Here is a 20,904-nt window from a genome sequence, read left to right on the forward strand (position 1 = left end):
TAAGAAGAAGGAATATTTTACAACTCATATCGGGACCAGCATAATTCTCATACTTAAAACCAGAAAAAAATAAAGATATTATGAAAGAAAAAAGAAAAGAATACAAGAGCTACAGACAATATTCTTCATAAATATAGGCACAAATGTCCTTTATGCCTATTAAATTAAATTTGTTTAAATTAAATTAAAATTAATTTATTTTAATTATAGGCTAATTATGTTACAATATTGTGGTAGTTTTTGCTATATATTGACATGAATCAACCACAGGTGCACATGTGTTCCCCTCATTCTGAAACCCCTTCCCACCTCCCTCCCAATCACATCCCTCTGGGTTGTCCCAGAGCAAGGGCTGTGAGTCCCCTGCTGCATGCATTGAACTTCCACTGGTCATCTATTTTACATATGGTAATATAAATGTTTTAATGCTAATCTCTCAAATCATTCCACCTTCGCCTTTCCCCACTGAGTCCAAAAATCTGTTCTTTACATCTATTTCTCTTTTGCTTTCTTGCATATAGGGTCAGATCATAGGAAATCAAATAATTATGCAAACCAAAACTACAATGAGAAATCATCCCACACCAGTCAGAATGGCCATCATCAAAAAGTCTACAAACAATAAATGCTGGAGAAGGTGTGGACAAAGGGAATGCTCTTGCACTGTTGGTGGGGATGCAAATTGATATAGCCATCATGAAAGATGGTATGGAGATTCCTTAAAAAACTAGAAATAAAACCATTATATGATGCAGCAATCCCACTCCTAGGCATATACCCTGAGGAAAATAAAATTGAAAAAGACACATGTATTGCAGCACTATTTACAATAGCTAGAACATGGAAGCAACCTAGATGTCCATTGACAGATGAATGGATAAAGAAGTTGTGGTACTTGTACACAGTGGAATCATACTCAGCCATAAAAATGAACACAATTGAGTCAGTTCTAATGAGGTGGATGAACCTAGAACCTATTATACAGAGTGAAGTAAGTCAGAAAGAGAAAGATAAATATCATATTCTAACACATACATATGGAATCTAGAAAAATGGCACTGAAGAATTTATTTACAGGGCAATAATGGAGAAACAGACATAGAGAATAGAATTATGACATGGGGAGAAGAGAAGAAAGGGTGAGATAAATGGAAAGACTAACATGGAAATATGCGTTACCCTATGTAAAATAGATAGCCAATGGGAATTTGCTGTATGACTCAGGAAACTCAAACAGGGGAACTGTATCAACCTAGAGGGGTTGGATAGGGAGGGATATAGGAGAGTGATTCAGAAGGGAGGGGATATATGTATACCTGTGGATGATTCATGTTGAGGTTTGACAGAAAACAACAACATTCTGTAAAGCAATTATTCTTCATTAGAAAAATTGATTTAAGAATATTCAGTCCAGGCTTAATACATGAGACAGAGTGCTCAGGGCTGGTTCACTGGGACAACCCTGAGGGATCGGATAGGAAGAGAGGTGGGAGGGGGGTTCAGGACCAGGGACACATGTACACCCATGGCTGATTCATGTGAATGTATGGCAAAAAAACACTACAATACTGTAAAGTGATTAGCCTTCAATTAAAATAAATTAATTTACAAAAAAGCAGGAAAATATATTCTTTTACATATGTTTTTTTATTGGACTGTACATTCTCCCTTAATACTATTGACACCATTTAATTAGCTTAGCAAACTTTTCCCCAAAGAGATAGTGTGAGTCAGGCACAGATAAACTCAGTGCAATTTCAAAGTAACATGCATTGTGAATTAGTGGAGTTCACATTAATTACAATTAAAACAACATTCCCTGAGTTCTTCTGTAAATCATTAATAGCATTTAACTTTGAAGAAATATCCTTCCTAGAAAATATATTACTTCACATAGTAACGAAATACTCTGTGGATATTACAGTAGTCTTCTATTGGGAAAAGGTGATGTAGTCATATTGTTGATCATTTTATCACGGTGAAAAAGCAACTTGACCTAAATTTATGAGTCAAATAATGGCCCAAAATTCTTCCAATATGCAGACCAATGAAGTATACTGGGAAAATGAAATATATAAGAGGGTAATGAGAATACTTATCTGTAAAGAATATATTGCAGAGAAGATTGACTGAATATCTCCCTTTGGAAATCACTTATGAGAGAATTGTTATCATCTGAAGTTGTTGAGACAGAGTGAGGAAAAATAACAGAATATTGAAATATATTTTTAGCACAATGAAATTAAAATCACTGTTAGAGTACAGTTCATCTGTGTTGTCTGAGAGAAAAAAAATGTGCTCTTATGAAAGTTAAATGCATTCATTTGGATAATCTTTTCCTTCATTCTAAATGATTACACTTATTTGACCTCTAAATTGCTTTTGAGAACTATCTATTAACTCACTTCATTTAATTGGCTGATATATGTGTTTCAAGAAATAGAGGAAAAAATGCCAGCCTTTCAAAATTCGGATAACAAGTTCATCAGCAGTCAGTCAATTCAGTCGCTCAATCGTGTCTGACTCTTTGCGACCCAAAGAATTGCAGCACGCCAGGCCTCCCTGTCCATCACAAACTCCCGGAGTTTACACAAACTCATGCCCATCGAGTCGGTGATGCCATCCAGCCATCTCATCCCCTGTCGTCCCTTTCTCCTACTACCCTCAATCCCTCCCAGCATCAGGGTCTTTTCTAATGATTCAACTCTTCGCATGAGGTGGCCGAAGTACTGGAGTTTCAGCTTCAGCATCAGTCCTTCCAATGAACACCCAGGACTGATCTCCTTCAGGATGGACTGGTTGGATCTCCTTGCAGTCCAAGGGACTCTCAAGAGTCTTCTCCAACACCACAGTTCAAAAGAATCAGTTCTTCGGCGCTCAGCTTTCTTCACAGTCCAACTCTCACATCCATATATGACCACTGGAAAAACCATAGCCTTGACCAGACGGCTCTTTGTTGGCAAAGTAATATCTCTGCTTTTTAATATGCTATCTAGCTTGGTTATAACTTTCCTTCCAAGGAGTAAGCATCTTTTAATTTCATGGCTGCAATCACCATCTGCAGTGATTTTGGAGCCCAAAACAATAAAGTCTGACACTGTTTCCACTGTCTCCCCTTCTATTTCCCATGAGGTGATGGGACCAGATGGCATGATCTTAGTTTTCTGAATGCTAAGCTTTAAGCCAACTTTTTCACTCTCCTCTTTCACTTCCATCAAGAGGCTTTTTAGTTCCTCTTCACTTTCTGCCATATAGGTGGTGTCATCTGCATATCTGAGGTTATTGTTATTTCTCCCTGAAATCTTGATTTCAGCTTGTGCTTCTTCTAGCCCAGCTTTTCTCATGATGTACTCTGCATAGAAATAAAATAAGCATGGTGACAATATACAGCCTTGACGTACTCCTTTTCCTATTTGGAACCAGTCTGTTGTTCCATGTCCAGTTCTAACTGTTGCTTCCTGACCTGCATACAGGTTTCTCAAGAGGCAGGTCAGGTGGTCTGGTATTCCCATTTCCTTCAGAATTTTCCACACTTTATTGTGATCCATACAGTCGAAGGCTTTGGCATAGTCAATAAAGCAGAAATAGATGTTTTTTCTGGAACTCTCTTGCTTTTTTGATGATCCAGCGGCTGTTGTCAATTTGATCTCTGGTTCCTCTGCCTTTTCTAAAACCAGCTTGAACATCTGGAAGTTCTCGGTTCACGTATTGATGAAGCCTGGCTTGGAGAATTTTGAGCATTACTTTACTAGCATGTGAGATGAGTGCAATAGTGTGGTAGTTTGAACATTCTTTGGGATTGTCTTTCTTGGTGATTGGAATGAAAACAGACCTTTTCCAGTCCTGTGGCCACTGCTGAGTTTTCCAAATTTGCTGGCATATTGAGTGCAGCACTTTCACAGCATCATCTTTCAGGATTTGAAATAGCTTAACTGGAATTCCATCACATCCACTAGCTTTGTTCATAGTGATGCTTTCTAAGCTCCACTTAACTTCACATTCTATGATGTCTGGCTCTAGGTGAGTGATCACACCATTGTGATTATCTGTGTCGTGAAGATCTCTTTTGTACAATCCTTCTGTGTATTCTTGCCACCTCTTCTTAATATCTTCTGCTTCTGTTAGGTCCATATAATTTCTGTCCTTTATTGAGCCCATTTTTGCATGAAATATTCCCTTTGCATCTCTAATTTTCTTGAAAAGATCTCTTGCCTTTCCCATTCTGTTGTTTTCCTCTATTTCTTTGCCTTGATCACTGGGGAAGGCTTTCTTACCTCTCCTGGCTATTCTTTGGAACTCTCCATTCAAATGGGAATATCTTTCCTTTTCTCCTTTGTTTTTAGCCTCTTTTCCTTTCACAGCTATTTGTAAGGCCTCCTCAAGCAACCATTTTGCCTTTTTTGTATTTCTTTTCCATAGGGATGATCTTGATCCCAGTCTCCTGTAAAATGTCATAGATGTGATTAAATGTGCTCTATTGATGCTCCCCCTTATTCTCTAACGTTTATCAATGTAAAGACAGATGCATATTTTATAGACATTTTCCTTAGTGCTATTCCAAATTTGAATTGAATGTTCATTATACAGAAATCTCCAGTCAAATTGTCTCATTTAATGTATCTCTTAATCTCTGATGGAAATTTGCACACAATAGAGTTCTTATACAGATCATTTGATTAGTTTCAAAGCTGAACTCTCATGAAAAAGGATGAAATATTGTTATAAATTTGCTTTCCTTGCTCTTTCAGTAGCTTCCCAATTGTACCAAGAAAATTTTCAGTGTCATGCTTTAGGAGAACATCAAGTTGTAACCAATACATTTACTTCAGCCAAAAAAAAAAAAAATACTCTCCTTATTAGTTCATCATTTAGTCTTCCCAATGAATAACTGAAATTTATGACATGCCTAATGGATTGATAGTACTTCCCAAGTGGCACTAGTACTAAAGAACCCGCCTGCCAATGTAGGAGACACAAGAGGGGTGGGTTCAATCCCTGGGACAGGAAGATCCCCTAGAAGGGGACACAGCAACACACTCCAGTATTATTGCCTGGAGAATCCCATGGACAGAGAAGTCTTGTGGGTTGCAATCCATAGGGTCGCAGAGTCAGACACAACTGAAGTGACTTAGCACGACAGAACACACAATGGGTTGACAGTTCAGAGTTCGGTTTAATGTGGTCCAAATGCATAGTAAAAGTATTTGAAATATTCAATTAAGATTTTCACTTTTTATTTAGAGTTTTGTGTGATTTTAAGTTCCACTAATATTGTTGAAAATAATCTGTTACAAATTGGCACCTTCCATCTATTCATGGAAGTCAATTAGTCAGAGCAGCAAAAAGACACAGCAAAAGGAAATATCATAAGAGAAGTGATCCTATTGTCACCTGACACCTCTCTAATAACCATTGAGACATAACGGGAACAAATTGAGTGAATTTACCATCACCAAGATAATAATTTGTGATTAGATGAGTAAGCAAGCCTCCGGAGATTGATAGGGTTGGAAGGCTTACTGTGAAAATACTAGAGTTGGCTACTTCACAGCTACAAATCCTGTGTGTGTGTGTGTGTGTGTGTGTGTGTGTGTGTGTGTATGTATATATATGTATGTATATGGTTTTTTCAGTAGTCATGTATGGTCATGAAAGTTGAATCATAAAGAAGGCTGAATGCTGAAGAATTGACATTTTTGAATTGTGGTGTTGAAGACTTTTGAGAGTTCCTTGTCCAGCAAGGAGATTAAGCCAGTTAATCCTAAAGGAAATCAACCCTGGAATATTTTTTGGAAAGACTGATGCTGAAGTTGAAGCTCCAATATTTGGCCACCTGATGCAAAAAGTTGACTCACTGGAAAAGACCCTGATGCTGAAAAAGATTGAGAGCAGAAGGAGAAGGGGGTGACAGAGGATGAGATGGTTGGATGGCATCACAGAGTCAGTGTACATGAGTTTGAGCAAACTCCAGGAGATAGTGAAGAATAGGGAAGCATGGCTTACTTCCGTCTATGGGATCACAAAGAGTCAGACATGACTGAGCAACTGAACAAAAACAATTTACTATTTTATACTAACAAATTGTTTCTCTACACAAGTCCTTTGATAAATTCATAGTTCCATAATCATACATTAGATCTAAATTTAGACTTCCAAGAGTCTTATTCTTATATAGCAAAGTCTAAATTGAAAAAGTTACCTAACTTAACAAAGAGTGATTTTAAATTAAGCACATTCTTAATATCAACAACCTAGGATTGCATTTAGAGTAAAATGACTAAAGAAGCAAAATTTTCACACAGTGAAACTGTCTATAATTGTACAGATATTTCTCAAATTTCAAAACACTGCCCATACATGCTGACAGCTCGCAATACTGACAGCCAACCAACAATGAGAAATGACTTCCAGCTGCTACAGCATTTCTGATTAATCAACAAGTGTAACAGTTTTTTTTTTTTTATATATATTATCAGGTTAGTGTGACCTCAGCAAAATAAGGGTATCAGCCTTACATTATTTAAGGTCTAATTTTACATTATTATTATTATTATTTAACTATGGTTCAGTTAACAATGCTCACTAAAAAGAATCTTCCTTTCCTCTTTAAAAACAGTATTTTATGAAAATAAAAGTAGTATTTGATGAAAATAGCAATTCAAGCCTAATATAAGAAGAAAATCCTTGGAATTATCACAATATCCCAAAATAATCCCATGGATCACATTACTGAATAAATTTTGTTTTATGTCTATCAGCACTACTTTTAAAGAACTAAAACTTATTTGTTAATATTAACTGATATACTTTAATAAAATGAATTATAATGTCTTTCATTTAAAAACTCTGTGAATATTCTGCATCATGTGATTGTAAAATATTTTAAACACCCAAGTCTCTCCGAAACTAAGACAGAATGCACATAAATACCAAGATTTTAACTCCTTTGGTCTTTTATATTTTATCATATTTTTGAAGTAGTTCATACATACTTGATGAAGAAGCAATGACATTTTGGTGAAAAACATTATCACGCTAGCACTATTATGATGCAAAGTATACTTCAAAAAGCATTATTTGTATTTGCCTTTTGAAATTAGAAAGGAAAAAAATTCTGGGGTTTAGGAGAGACTATTTTTATTATTCCTTAAAAGTTTGATTTATACTCTGAACTTAGTATCTACTGATACTAAGTTCAAATCAGAAAAAGGTCATTGTCTTCATATGACTTTTAACTTCTTTAGTTTAATGAAGAATCTGTCAGACTTTTAGATTCTCCTTTTGGAAGACAGAAAAAGTGTCTTTTGGTCTGTGGGCAAAAACATTATGAAAATCGTACAGAATTATTAACGACTAATAAATGTAGCCAATGCCTTTCATCCCATAATCTTGGCCTGTTTGTACTAATGAAGTGGACTTGATAATAACTATTGCTGTTCTGTAAAGCAGGAAGCCTGTGTTTATTTAGAGTGGGAAACTGGGACGCAGCTGCTTTGTGTAAGAACTCATTTGGCAAAATCTTCACACTTCAGTTTTAACCCATTTTTTGAATACATCTTTTGAGAAATAGAAATTGCTTAATCCATTTAAAAATTAATAATTCAAAACTATAAACTTCCACTATTGTAAGTTCTGGGATCCCCCTGCAAGTGTGTTAGGTTCTTCAAATAATGAGTTCTTTAAATATACTGAATCATTAATAATAAATGTTGTCCTGTGTATTAGTTAAGCAAAGACTGTTGCAGTTAAATATGTTAATACACATTTCAAAAACGGATAAGTCACTACTGACACAAAATCATTTACTTTTGGATTATTTGAGGAAATATTTGTGCATAAATTCACTGTTAGATACTTATTCAAGAACTTTATTTTGCAAAAACAAGAGTTAATATTCTTGCTTCTCTGCCTTTGGTTAAGACCAAGTGAAGAGTTAATGATAGTGAGTAAAGAACAATTTATATTTTAATGTAATTTATGATTTTTAAAATATGCTATTTAAACATGCTTTTCAACACAATTACAGTACTGGTGTCTTTGACTTTGACATGAATAGGAAGTACAAAAAAATTCAAAGATACTGAAAAAGTATCCTTTCATGCTTATTAAAAAGCAAAAATTACTAACTCTGACATATATAGTATTATGTAACATTCTTAAAAGTTATACCTAGAAAGAAAATTCAGAGATCTAATTACTTTGGACATTCTATTTAAATAATTGTTTCTATAAAATTGAATTTTATACTGAGAATATATATAACATAAAATGGGGAGAGTGTGAGCTATTACTCTATCATCACTAACTACTTATGACCTGAAGAAGATTTCTTCCTCTAGTGATGCTCTATGATATCGTACTAATAAGAGCAAGAATAAACATTTGTGGCACCAGATATTCTCACTGCTGGAATCACCTCTAGGTTATTCCAGGCTAGGGTTTGGAAATGTCAAGTATATAATGAAACAAATGTGAAAACATTTATGCTAAAGTAACTTTTAATAAATTCATTCAAATGTGACAGAAACCATGAAAATTTTTTCTAGTGGCAATATTCTTACTCCTGTTACAACATTTGTGAATTATTACCCATAATATAGGTGGTCATGAATTAACCATTTGGGATTAAGTATTGCATGTTATTTGAATACAATTTTCAATGAAATCTGACTTACCTGAAACATTATGCATGTGAGTGTTTATTCAGTATTTTGTATTTTATTTCTTTTTTATTTCATTTATATTTTTAAATTAATTTGTTTATTTAGTACATTTATTCGTTTTAATTGAAGGCTAATACTCCACAATATTGTAGTGGTTTTGCCGTACATTGACATGAATCAGCCACACACGTACATGTGTACCCCAACCTGAACTGCCCTCCCAGCTCCCTCCCCAGCTCATCCCTCTGGGTCATTCCAGTGCATCAGATCCAAGCACCCCATCTCATGCATCAAACCTGGAGTGGTGATCCATTTCACATATGATAATATACATGTTTCAATGTGATTATCCCAAATCATCTCACCCTTGCCCTCTTCCACAGAGTCCAAAAGACTGTTCTATACATCTGTGTCTCGTTTACTGTCTCACATATAGGGTTATCATTACTATCTTTCTAAATTCCATATGTATGTGTTAGTATACTGTACTGATGTTTTTCTTTCTGGCTTACTTCACTCTGTATAGTAGGCTCTAGTTTCATCTACCTCATTAGAACTGATTCAAAAAATATTCTTTTTAATGACTGAGTAATATTCCATTGTGTATATGTACCACAGCTTTTTTATCCATTCATCTGCCAATGGACATCTAGGTTGCTTCCATGTCCCGGCTACTATAAACAGTGCTGCAATGAACACTGGGGTTCATGTGTCTCTCAATTCTGGTTTCCTCAGTATATATTTCCAGCACTGGGATTGCTGGGTCATATGACAGATCTATTTCCAGTTTTTTAAGGAATCTCCACACTGCTCTTCACAGTGGCTGTACTAGTTTGCATTTCCACCAACAGTGTAATAGGGTTCCCTTTTCTCCACACCTTCTCCAGCATTTATTGCTTGTAGACTTAGATAACAGCCATTCTGACTGGCATGTAATGGTACCTTATTATGGTTTTGATTTGCATTTCTCTGATAATGAGTGATGTTGAGCATCTTTTCATATGTTTGTTAGCCATCTGTATGTCTTCTTTGGAGAAATGTCTGTTTAGTTCTTTGGCCCATTTTTTGATTGGGTCATTTATTTTTCTGGAATTGAGCTGTAGGTGTTGCTTGTATATTTTTGAGATTAATCCTTTGTCTGTTGCTTCATTTGCTATTATTTTCTCCCATTCTGAAGGCTGTCTTTTCACCTTGCTTATAGTTTCTTTTGTTGTGCAAAAGCTTTTAAGTTTAATTGGGTCCCACTTGCTTATTTTCTGCTTTTATTTCCAATATTCTGGAGGGTGGGTCATAGAGGATCTTGCTGTGATTTATGTCCGAGAGTGTTTTGCCTATGTTCTCCTCCAGGAGTTTTATAGTTTCTGGTCTTACATTTAGATCTTTAATCCATTTTGAGTTTATTTTTGTGTATGGTGTTAGAAAGTGTTCTAGTTTCATTCTTTTACAAGTGGTTGACCAGTTTTCCCAGCACCACTTGTTAAAGAGGTTGTCTTTTTGCCATTGAGTATCCTTGGCTCCTTTGTCGAACACAAGTTGCCCATAGGTATGTGGATTTATCTCTGGGCTTTCTATTTTGTTCCATTCATCTATATTTTTGTCTTTGTGCCAGTACCATATTGTCTTGATTACTGTGACTTTGTAGTAGAGCCTGAAGTCAGGTAGGCTGATTCCTCCAGTTCCATTCTTCTTTCTCTAGATTGCTTCAGCTATTCAAGGTACTTTGTATTTCCATAGAAATTGTGAAATTATTTGTTCTAGTTCTGTGAAGAATACCGTTGGTAGCTTGATAGAGATTGCATTGAATCTATAGATTGCTTTGGGTAGTATACTCACTTTCACAATATTTATTCTTCCAATCCTTGAACACGGCATATTTCTCCCTCTATTTGTGTTCTCTTTGATTTCCTTCATCAGTGTTTTATAGTTTTCTATGTATAGGTCTTTCATTTCTTTAGGTAGATATATCCTTAAGTATTTTACTCTTTTTGTTGCAATGGTGAATGGAATTGTTTCCTTAATTTCTCTTTCTGTTTTCTCATTGTTCGTGTATAGGAGTCCAAGGGATTTTTGTGTGTTAATTTTATATCCTGCAACATTACGCTATTCATTGATTAGCTGTAGTAATTTTCTGGTAGAGTCTTTAGCGTTTTCTATGTAGAGGACCATGTCATCTGCAAACAGTGAGGGTTTTACTTCTTTTCCTATCTGGATTCCTTTTATTTCTTTTTCTGCTCTGATTGCTGTGGCCAACACTTCCAAAACTATGTTGAATAGTAATGGTGAGAGTGGGCACCCTTGTCTTGTTCCTGACTTTAAGGGAAATGCTTTCAATTTTTCACCATTGAGGATAATGTTTGCTGTGGGTTTGTCATATGTAGCTTTTATTATGTTGAGGTATGTTCCTTTCATTCTGGATTTCTGGAGAGGTTTTTTTTTTTAATCATAAATGGATGGAGAATTTTGTCAAAGGCTTTTTCTGCATCTATTGAGATAATCATATGGTTTTTGTATTTCAATTTGTTAATGTGGTGTATTACATTGATTGATTTGCAGATATTAAAGGATCCTTGCATTCCTGGAATAAAGCCCATTTTGTCATGATGTATGATTTTTTTTTAATATGTTGTTTGATTCTGTTTGCTAGAATTTTGTTAAGGATTTTTGCATCTATGTTCATCAGTGATATTGGCCTGTAGTTTTCTTTTTTTGTGGCATCTTTGTCTGGTTTTGGAATTAGGGTGATTGTGGCCTCATAGAATGAATTTGGAAGTTTACCTTCTGCAATTTTCTGGAAGAGTTTGAATAAGACAGGTGTTAGCTCTTCTCTAAATTTTTGGTAGAATTCAGCTATGAAACCATCTGGCCCTGGGCTTTCGTTTGTTAGAAGATTTCTGATTACAGTTTCGATTTCCATGCTTGTGATGGGTCTGTTAATATCTTCTTTTTTTTCCTGGTTCAGTTTTGGAAAGTTTCACTTTTCTAAGAATTTGTCCATTTCTTCCAAGTTGTCCATTTAATTGGCATATAGCTGCTGGTAGTAGTCTCTTATGATTCTTTGTATTTCAGAGTTGTCTGTTTTGATGTCTCCATTTTCAAAGGCTTTTTCTGCATCTATTGAGATAATCATACGGTTTTTATCTTTCAATTTGTTAATGCAATGTATTACATTGATTGATTTACATATATTAAAGGATCCTTGCATTCCTGGGATAAAGTCCCCTTGGTCGTGATGTATGATTTTTTTTAATATGTTGTTGGATTCTGTTTGCTAGAATTTTGTTAAGGATTTTTGCATCTATGTTCATCAGTGATATTCACCTATAGTTTTCTTTTCTTTTTTTATGATTCTTTTTAAAATTTATTTATTTTTTTATTAGTTGGAGGCTAATTACTTTACAATATTGTAGTGTGTTTTGTCATACATTGACTTTTGGACTCTGTGGGAGAAGGCGAGGGTGGGATGTTTCAAGAGAACAGCATCAAAACATGTATATTATCTAGGGAGAAACAGACCACCAGCCCAGGTTGGATGCATGAGACAAGTGCTCGGACCTGGTGCACTGGGAAGACCCAGAGGGATCGGGTGGAGAGGGAGGTGGGAGGGGGGATCGGGATGGGGAACACATGTAGTTTTCTTTTATTGTGGCATCTTTGTCTGGTTAATATCTTCTATTTCTTCCTGGTTCAGTTTTGGAAAGTTATACTTTTCTAAGAATTTGTCCATTTCTTCCAAGTTGTCCATTTATTTGGCATATAGCTGCTGGTATTAGTCTCTTATGATTCTTTGTATTTCAGAGTTATCTGTTGTGATATCTCCATTTTAATTTCTAATTTTGTTGATTTGGTTCTTCTCCCTTTGTTTCTTGATGAGTCTGGCTAAGGGTTTGTCAATTTTATTTAATTTTTCAAAGAACCAGCTTTTAGCTTTATTGATTTTTGCTATTGTCTCTCCCTCTCTCTCTCTCTCTCTTTTTTTTTTTTTTTGCATTTATTTCTGCCCTAATTTTTAAGATTTATTTCCTTCTACTAACCCTGGGGTTCTTCATTTCTTCCTTCTCTAGTTGCTTTAGGTGTAGAGTTAGGTTATTTATTTGACTTGTTTCTTGTTTCTTAACTTAAGCCTGTTTTGCTATGAACCTTCCCTTTAGTACTGCTTTTCCAGTTTCCCATAGGCTTTGGGTTGTTGTGTTTTCATTTTCATTTGCTTCTACGCATATTTTGATTTCTTTTTTGATTTCTTCTATGATTTGTTTGTTATTCAGAAGCGTGTTATTTAGCCTCCATATGTTGGAATTTTTAATAGTTTTTTTTTTTTTTTTTTTTTTCCTGCAATCAAAATCTAGTCTTACTGCATTGTGGTCATAAAAGATGACTGGAATGATTTCTTTTTTTTTTTTTTTTTTTTCATTTACCAAGGCTAGATTTATGGCCCAGGATGTGATCTATTCTGGAGAAGGTTCCGTGTGCACTTGAGAAAAAGGTGAAATTGATTGTTTTGGGGTGAAATGTCCTATAGATATCAATTAGGTCTAGCTGGACCATTGTGTCATTTAAAGTTTGTGTTTCCTTGTTAATTTTCTGTTTAGTTGATATATCCATAGGTGTGAGTGGGATATTAAAGTCTCCCACTATTATTGTGTTATTGTTAATTTCCCCTTTCATTCTTGTTAGCATTTGCCTTACATGTTGCAGTGCTCCTATGTTGGGTGCATATATATTTATAATTGTTATATCTTCTTCTTGGATTGATCCTTTGATCATTATGTAGTGTCCTTTCTTGTCTCTTTTCACAGCCTTTATTTTAAAGTCTATTTTATCTGATGTGAGTATTGCAACTCCTACTTTCTTTTGGTCTCCATTTGCATGAAATATATTTTTCCAGCCCTTCACTTTCAGTCTCTGTGTGTCCCTTGTTTTGAGGTGGGTCTCTTGTAGACAACATATATAGGGGTCTTGTTTTTGTATTCATTCAGCCAGTCTTTGTCTTTTGGTTGGGGCATTCAACCCATTTACTTTTACGGTAATTATTGATAAGAATGGTTCCATTGCCATTTGCTTTGTTGCTTTGGGTTTGCGTTCATACAAACTTTCTGTGCTTCCTAACTAGGGAAGATCCTTTAGCATTTATTGAAGAGCTGGTTTGGTGGTGCTGAATTCTCTCAACTTTTGCTTGTATGTAAAGCTTTTGAATTCTCTTTCATATCTGAATGAGATCCTTGCTGTGTACAGTAATCTGGGTTGTAGGTTATTCTCTTTCATTACTTTAAGTATGTCCTGCCATTCCCTTCTGGCCTGAAGAGTTTCTATTGAAAGATCAGCTGTTATCCTTATGGGAATCCCTTTGTATGTTATTTGTTGTTTCTCCCTTCTGCTTTTAATATTTATTCTTTGTGTTTGATCTTTGTTAATTTGATTAATATGTGTCTTGGGGTATTTTGTCTTGGGTTTATCCTGTTTGGGACTCTCTGGGTTTCTTGAACTTGGGTGGCTATTTGCTTCCCCATTTTGGGGATGTTTTCAGCTATTATCTCCTTGAGTATTTTCTCATGGGCTTTCTTTTTGTCTTCTTCTTTTGGGACTCCTATAGTTCGAATATTGGGGCATTTAACATTGTCCCAGAGGTCTCTGAGGTTGTCCTCATTTCTTTTAATTCTTTTATTCTTTTATTCTCTCAAATTCATTTATTTCTACCCTTCTATCTTCTACCTCACTTATCCTATCTTCTGCCTCTGTTATTCTACTGTTGGTTCCCTCCAGAGTGTTTTTGATCTCATTTATTGCATTATTCATTATATATTGAATCTTTTTTATTTCTTCTATGTCCTTGTTAAACATTTCTTGCATCTTCTGGATCCTTGTCTCCAGGCTATTTATATGTAACTCCATTTTGTTTTCAAGATTTTGGATCATTTTCACTATCATTGTTCTGTATTCTTTTTCAGGTAGGTTCCCTATCTCTTCCTCTTTGGTTTGGTGGGTATTTTTCCTGTTCCTTTCCCCACTGAGTATTTCTCTGCCTTTTTATCTTGTTTAGATTGCTGTGTTTGGGATGACCTTTCAGTATTCTGGCAGTTTGTATTTTCTCTTTATTGTGGAGGTTCCTCACTGTGGGTGGGGTTGGGTGGGTGGCTTGTCAAGGTTTCCCGGTTAGGGAAGCTTGTGTTAGTGTTCTGGTGTGTGGAGCTGGATTTCTTCTCTCTGGAGTGCAATGAAGTGTCCATTAGTTAGCTTTGAGGTGTCAGTGGGTTTGGTGTGATTTTGGGCACCCTCTCTATTGAAGTTCAGGGCTATGTTCCTGTATTGGTTGAAAATTTGCATGGCATGTCTTTCTCTGGAAGTTGTTGGCTCTTGGGTGGTGCTTGGTTTCAGTGTAGGTATGGGGGCTCTTGGATGGGCTCTTATTGATGAATGTTCCCTGGAGTCAGGAGTTCTCTGGTGTTTTCAGGTTTTGAACATAAACCTCCTGCCTCTGGTTTTCAGTCTTATTCTTACAGTAGCCTCAAGACTTCTCCATCTATACAGCACCAATGATAAAATATCTACATTAATGATGAAAAGTTTCTCCACAGTGAGGGACACCTGGAGAGGTACACAGAGTTACATGGAGAAGAGAAGAGGGAGGAGGGAGAAAGAGGTGACCAGGAGGAGAAAAGGGTCAATCAAACAGAGAAAGAGCAAGCTAGCAAGTAATCAATTCCCTATGTGTTCTGCACAGTATGGACCCCTCAGAGATGTTCATGGAATTACACAGAGAAGAGAAGAGGGAGGAAGGAGACAGAGATGACCAGGAGGAGATAAGTGGGAATCAAAAGAAGAGAGACAGATCCAGCCAGTAATCAGTTCCCTAAGTGTTCTCCACAGACAGGAATACACAAAGAGATTCACGGTGTTGGGTAGAGAAGAGAAGAGGGAGGGCAGAGATAGAGGCGACTTGGTGGAGAAAAAGAATAATCAAAAGGGCAATCAAGCCAGTAATCACACTCCCAAGTGAAAATGGGTACTGAAGATTGGGTTCTTAAAGGTACAGAATTGATAACACATACCAAAAAACAAAAGATTAAAAATCTAGAGTAGTTGTTAGATTCTCAAAAATACAATATTTAAAAAAAAATACAAAGTCACAAACATTTTAAAATATATATATGAAGTTTGCTTTAAAAATAGAGTCTTTTTTTTTTACAAAGTAATAGTAGATTATAAAAATGAAAATTAAAGGAGTAATAGAGGACTTAAAAATAAAAAAATAAAAAATTAAAAATGATAAGAATAAAAATATATCTAGGAATTTCTCTGGAGCTGTTGAGGGCAGTGTGGCGTCAGTTCAGTTTCAGATAGTTCCTTAATCCAGCTTATACTTCTCAAGATTTATAGGCCCCTTCCAGTGTAGTTGGTGCTAATTACAGGGTTTTAATCTGTTGCACCTGTCACTTCCAAAGCGGTTCCCTCTGTTTATTTTAGCTTCTCCTGTTTGTTGGTCTCTTCAGTGTTTAATTTCTGCCCTGACACAAGGGGGTGAAGATGGTCACTCATTTAGGCTCACTTGTTCAGTTGTGCAGTGGGGAGGGAGGAACATTGCAGACAAATATCACTGTTGTGTGTGGGGAGTGCTCACAGTGTTTCAGCCATGCTGGGCTTGCCTCCGCTCATGGCATGTGTGCTTTCATGGTCTATACTTCTCAGGCTCAAAGTTGCTCTGCCGGGAACTGTCTGAAGCAGGCCCTGAGTTGTGTGCACTTTCCAGGTCTTTGCCGCTCATGTTCAGGTTCTTGAGTACTCCACAAAGGCGCAGACTCCATTGGGCCTGAGTTTTGTGCCCTTCCCAGGCCCGAGCAGCTCAGGTGGCCAGGTGCTTGGCAAGCGCAGTCACCCCCAGGTGGGCAGTACATCTTATGGCCTCCCCCATCTCAGACGCTTGGTTTTCTAGGTGTACAATGGATGTGCCTTCTCAGGTGTGCCATGTGTCTCTTCTGGGGAGCTGATCTCTGGCTGCAACCCTCCCAGCAGATGGAAACCGTCCAGAATCCCAAGAACTCTTGGTTAGCAACGGAGCCTGCTTGCAGTTTGGTAGAAGTCTCCTCTCTAGGGCAGCGATTGCCGGTTTCCAGCTCTGGCTGCCCCCCACACCCTTCCCCGCCTGCTTGCCTCCAGTGGGGGATGGGCCGGTCCACAGCCTGCTAGCTCTCCTCTGATATTTGCTCAGTCCTTTGCTCTGTGAGAGGGCCTGGCAGTGCCTCATGTTAGGGCTTTTCACGGGATAGTTCTGTCTCACTCTTGCTCTCTCTCTCTCTCTTTTTTTTTCTCTCTGTCTCTCTCTGGCTATCCCACAGTTTGGGTTGCTATCTCACGTTAGTTCCCTCAGATTACCCTCAGGGCATTCGGGCCCAGTCCTTACCCTAAGCAATGCAGCCTTGCCTCCCTGTTCAGACCCCCCTTACTGGTGGCGGCTGCAAGTGCTGAGAGTTGCTGTTAGGCATGTAATCTGTGGGTTTTAATTGTATTTATTTATTTTTCCTCCCTGTTATGTTTCCCTCTGAGATTCCAAGATTCCCCACAAACCCGCCGGTGAGAGTGTTTCCTGGTGTTTGGAAACTTCTCCTCTTTTAAGACTCCCTTCCTGGGACAGATCTCTGTCCCTACCTCTTTTGTCTCTCTTTTTATCTTTTATATTTTGTCCTACCTCCTTTTGAAGACAATGGACTGCCTTTCTGGATGTCTCATGTCCTCTGCCAGCATTCAGAGGGTTTTTTTGTGGAATTTGCTCAGCGTTCAAATGTTCTTTCAATGAATTTGTGGGGGAGAAAGTGATATCCACATCCTATTGCTCTGCCATCTTAGGACTGCCCCCAGTATTTTGTATTTTAATTAGCCAAACTTATTATGTTCCTAATATCAAAATACTTATTGCCTTTGATCAAGAGGAAAAATAAGTTGCTTTTCTTTTTTGAAACACAAAATGCGTGGTACTTACTTTTCTACTAGTGCTTGTATTGATTTGCATATACATTAGAGATAAGTTATTGAACAAGTAATTCTTTGTATAACCTTACACTAATAATGCAAGTATATTTTAATTGGTCAAGAGATAAACCTAATTGCTAGCTTTTATTAATGCAGACATTATAACTGTAAAGTAAATGTCACATGAAGATGACATGTGACATTGTGACATTTGGGGCACTGAATACTACAGTCCTGGGAGTTGTGGCATGCTGCCATAAAAAGAAAATTCTTTCAAATTTTATTTTTTAGAAACAGTGATTAGTGCTCCCATTGTATTAGGCATATTATAGATTCAATATGCTATCTGAAGTTTTTTAATGAGGAATATTAGAATGTTTGTATGGATGTTTGATGGACGAGCAATGAATCAAAGTTAACCCAATGAACTATAATTTTAATGTTTGTACTAAGGCAACCTGTATTTGAATTACTCATTACAAGATTTCAAAGACAACTGTAAGTGCTATAAAAACATAATCACAAATACAGTCTTCATTGAAACAACACTTTTTCTTCACAGCAAACTGCAGTTTAATTAATGATGTAGATAAATAAACTGTTTCAATGCAACAGATTAATCATATATTTCTTACAAAATGGTTGAAACTACAAGGAAAAGATGATATTTCATAAAATGTATGTGGTCAAAATATATGTATGTAATTTATGAATGATAATCCATTTACTCCACTAGATGATTACAGAACTTCCACAAGACTGGGGAAACAGACACTTGGAGAGCACAAACAAAACCTTGTGTGCACCAGGACCCAGGATAAAGGAGCAGTGGCCTCACAAGAGACTGAGCCAGACTTGCCTGTGAGTGTCCAGGAGTCTCTGGCAGAGCCACGGGTCGACAGAGGCCTGCCATGGGGTCAGGGGCACTGAATATTACAGTCCTGGGAGTTTCAGCATGCTGGCATAAATTCTTTTGAAGGAGGTCACCTTTACTGCCATTACTCCTACCATAGTTTGGCCTCAGGTCAAAGTACAGGGAGGTAACACACACCACTCATCAACAGAAAATTGGATTGAAGATTTATTGAGCATGGCCCTGCCGATCAGAGCAAAACCCAGAATCCCCCATAGTCTGTTGTTCCCATTAGGAAGCTTCCACAAGCCTCATCCTTATTCATCACAGTGCAGACAGAATGACAACCACAAATACAGAATGATCATATGGATCGCAGCCTTGTCTAACTCAGTGAAACTACGGGTCATGCTGTGTAGAGCTACGCAAGACAGACAGGACATGGTGAAGAGTTCTAACAAAATGTGGTCCACTGGAGAAGGGAATGGCAAATCACTTTAAGAGTCTTGTCTCGAGAACTCAATGAACAGCATGACAGGGCAAAAATGTATGACATTTAACGATGAACTCCCCAGGTCGGTAGGTGCCCAATATGGTATTATATGGAGAAAAATGGAGAAATAGCTCCAGAAGAAATGAAGAGGCTGAGCCAAAGGGAAAACAACACCCAGTTGTAGATGTTACTGGTGATGGAAGTAAAGTCCGATACTGCAAAGAACAATATTGCATAGGAACCTGGAATATTAGGTGCATGAATCAAGGCAAATTGGAAGTGGTCAATTAAGAGGTAGCAAGAGTGAACATTGACATTTTAAGGAATCAGTGAACTAAAATGGAAATCAAATAGGAAATCAAAACCCATAGGTTTCGAGTTGTCATGCTTTCATTGTCAATTTTTTCTAGACATTTTTTGATATCCCTTTTGATTTCTTCAGTAACCTGTTGGTTATTTAGAAATGTGTTGTTTAATCTCCATATGTTTGTGTTTCTTACTTTTTTTTCTTGTAATTGATATCTAGTCTCATAAGGTTGTGGTCAGAGAAGATTCTTGATATGATTTCAATTTTCTTACATTTGATTTTGAATTTGTGACCCAAGATATGGTCTATCCTGGAGAATGTTCCATGTGTACTTGAGAAAAAGGTGTATTCTTCTGCATTTGGATGGAGTGTCCTGAAGATATCAATGAGATCGAATTCATCTAATGTATCATTTAAGACTTGTGTTCCTTATTAATTTTCTGTTTTGATGATCTGTCCATTGGTGTGAGTGAGGTGTTAAAATCTCCTATTATTATTGTATTACCATCAATTTCTCCTTTTATGTCTGTTAGTGTTTGCCTTATGTATTGAGGTGCTCCTGTGTTTGGTGCGTAGGTATTTATAATTGTTATGGCTTCCTCTGGATTGATCCCTTGATCATTATGTACTGTCCTTCTTTATCTCTTGTAATATTCTTTATTTTAGGGTCTATTTTGTCTGATATGAGGGTTGCTACTCAAGCTGTCTTTGCTTTCCATTTGCATGGAACATATTTTTCCTTCCTCTCCCTTTCAGTCTATACCTTAGGTCTAAAGTGGGTTTCTTATAGATAGCATGTATATAGGTCTTGTTTTTTTTATCCATTCAGTCAGTCTGTGTCTTTTGTTTGAGAATTTAATCCATTTACATTTAAAGTAATTACAAATATATGTAGTTACTCTTGCCATTTTCTTAACTGTTTGGGGTTGATTTTGTATATCTTTTTTCTTCTTTTGTATATTTTGACTATATAAGGTCCTTTAACATTTGTTGTAAAGCTGGTTTGGTGGTATTGAATTCTCTTAACTTTTGCTTGTCTGAAAAGCTTTTGATTTCTCCATCAGTTTTGAGAATGAGATCCTTGCCAGGTACAGTAATCTTGGTTTTAGATTTTTCCCTTTCAGTACTTTAAATATATCCTGCCATTCCCTTCTGGCCTGCAGAGTTTCTGCTGAAAGATTAGCTGTACCGAGTTTTCTTTGTATGGTACTTGTCACATCTCGTTAGCTGCTTTTAATATTCTTTCTTTGTGTTTAGTCTTTGCTAGTTTGATTACTATGTGTGTTTGCAGGTTTCTCCTGGGGTTTATCTTGTATGGGACTCTTTGTGCCTCTTGGACTTGATGTACTATTTCCTTTTCCATGTTGGGGAAGTTTTCAACTATAATCTCTTCAAAATTTTTCTCCAATACCCTTTATTTTTCTCTTCTTCTATGGGACCCCTATAATTCAAATGTTGGTGTGTTTGGTATTGTTCCAGATATCTCTGAGACTATTCTCAGTTCTTTACATTCTTTTTACTTTATTCTGCTCTTCAGAAGTTATTCCCACCATTTTATCTTCCAGCTCACTGATTCAATCTTCTGCTTCAGATATTCTGCTATTAATTCCTTCCAGAGTATTTTTAGTTT

At 36.6% G+C, this 20,904-nt stretch overlaps 1 protein-coding gene across 5 annotated transcripts in view; it reads left to right on the top strand.

Annotated features, from left to right (window-relative positions):
• Positions 1-20,904, top strand: part of PCDH11X (protocadherin 11 X-linked) — a 958,739-nt gene that overhangs the window by 923,814 nt on the left and 14,021 nt on the right. The window contains exon 8 of one of the 5 annotated variants that reach the window (XM_070461981.1): positions 18,358-18,482. The exons of the other annotated variants lie outside the window; for them this stretch is intronic. Coding sequence (XP_070318082.1) covers positions 18,358-18,482 — 125 coding nt within the window. The remainder of the gene's footprint in view (positions 1-18,357; positions 18,483-20,904) is intronic. 5 annotated transcript variants of the gene reach the window in all.

The sequence above is a fragment of the Odocoileus virginianus genome, chromosome X, assembly GCF_023699985.2.
Source record: "Odocoileus virginianus isolate 20LAN1187 ecotype Illinois chromosome X, Ovbor_1.2, whole genome shotgun sequence".
NCBI classification, from domain to species: domain Eukaryota; kingdom Metazoa; phylum Chordata; class Mammalia; order Artiodactyla; family Cervidae; genus Odocoileus; species Odocoileus virginianus.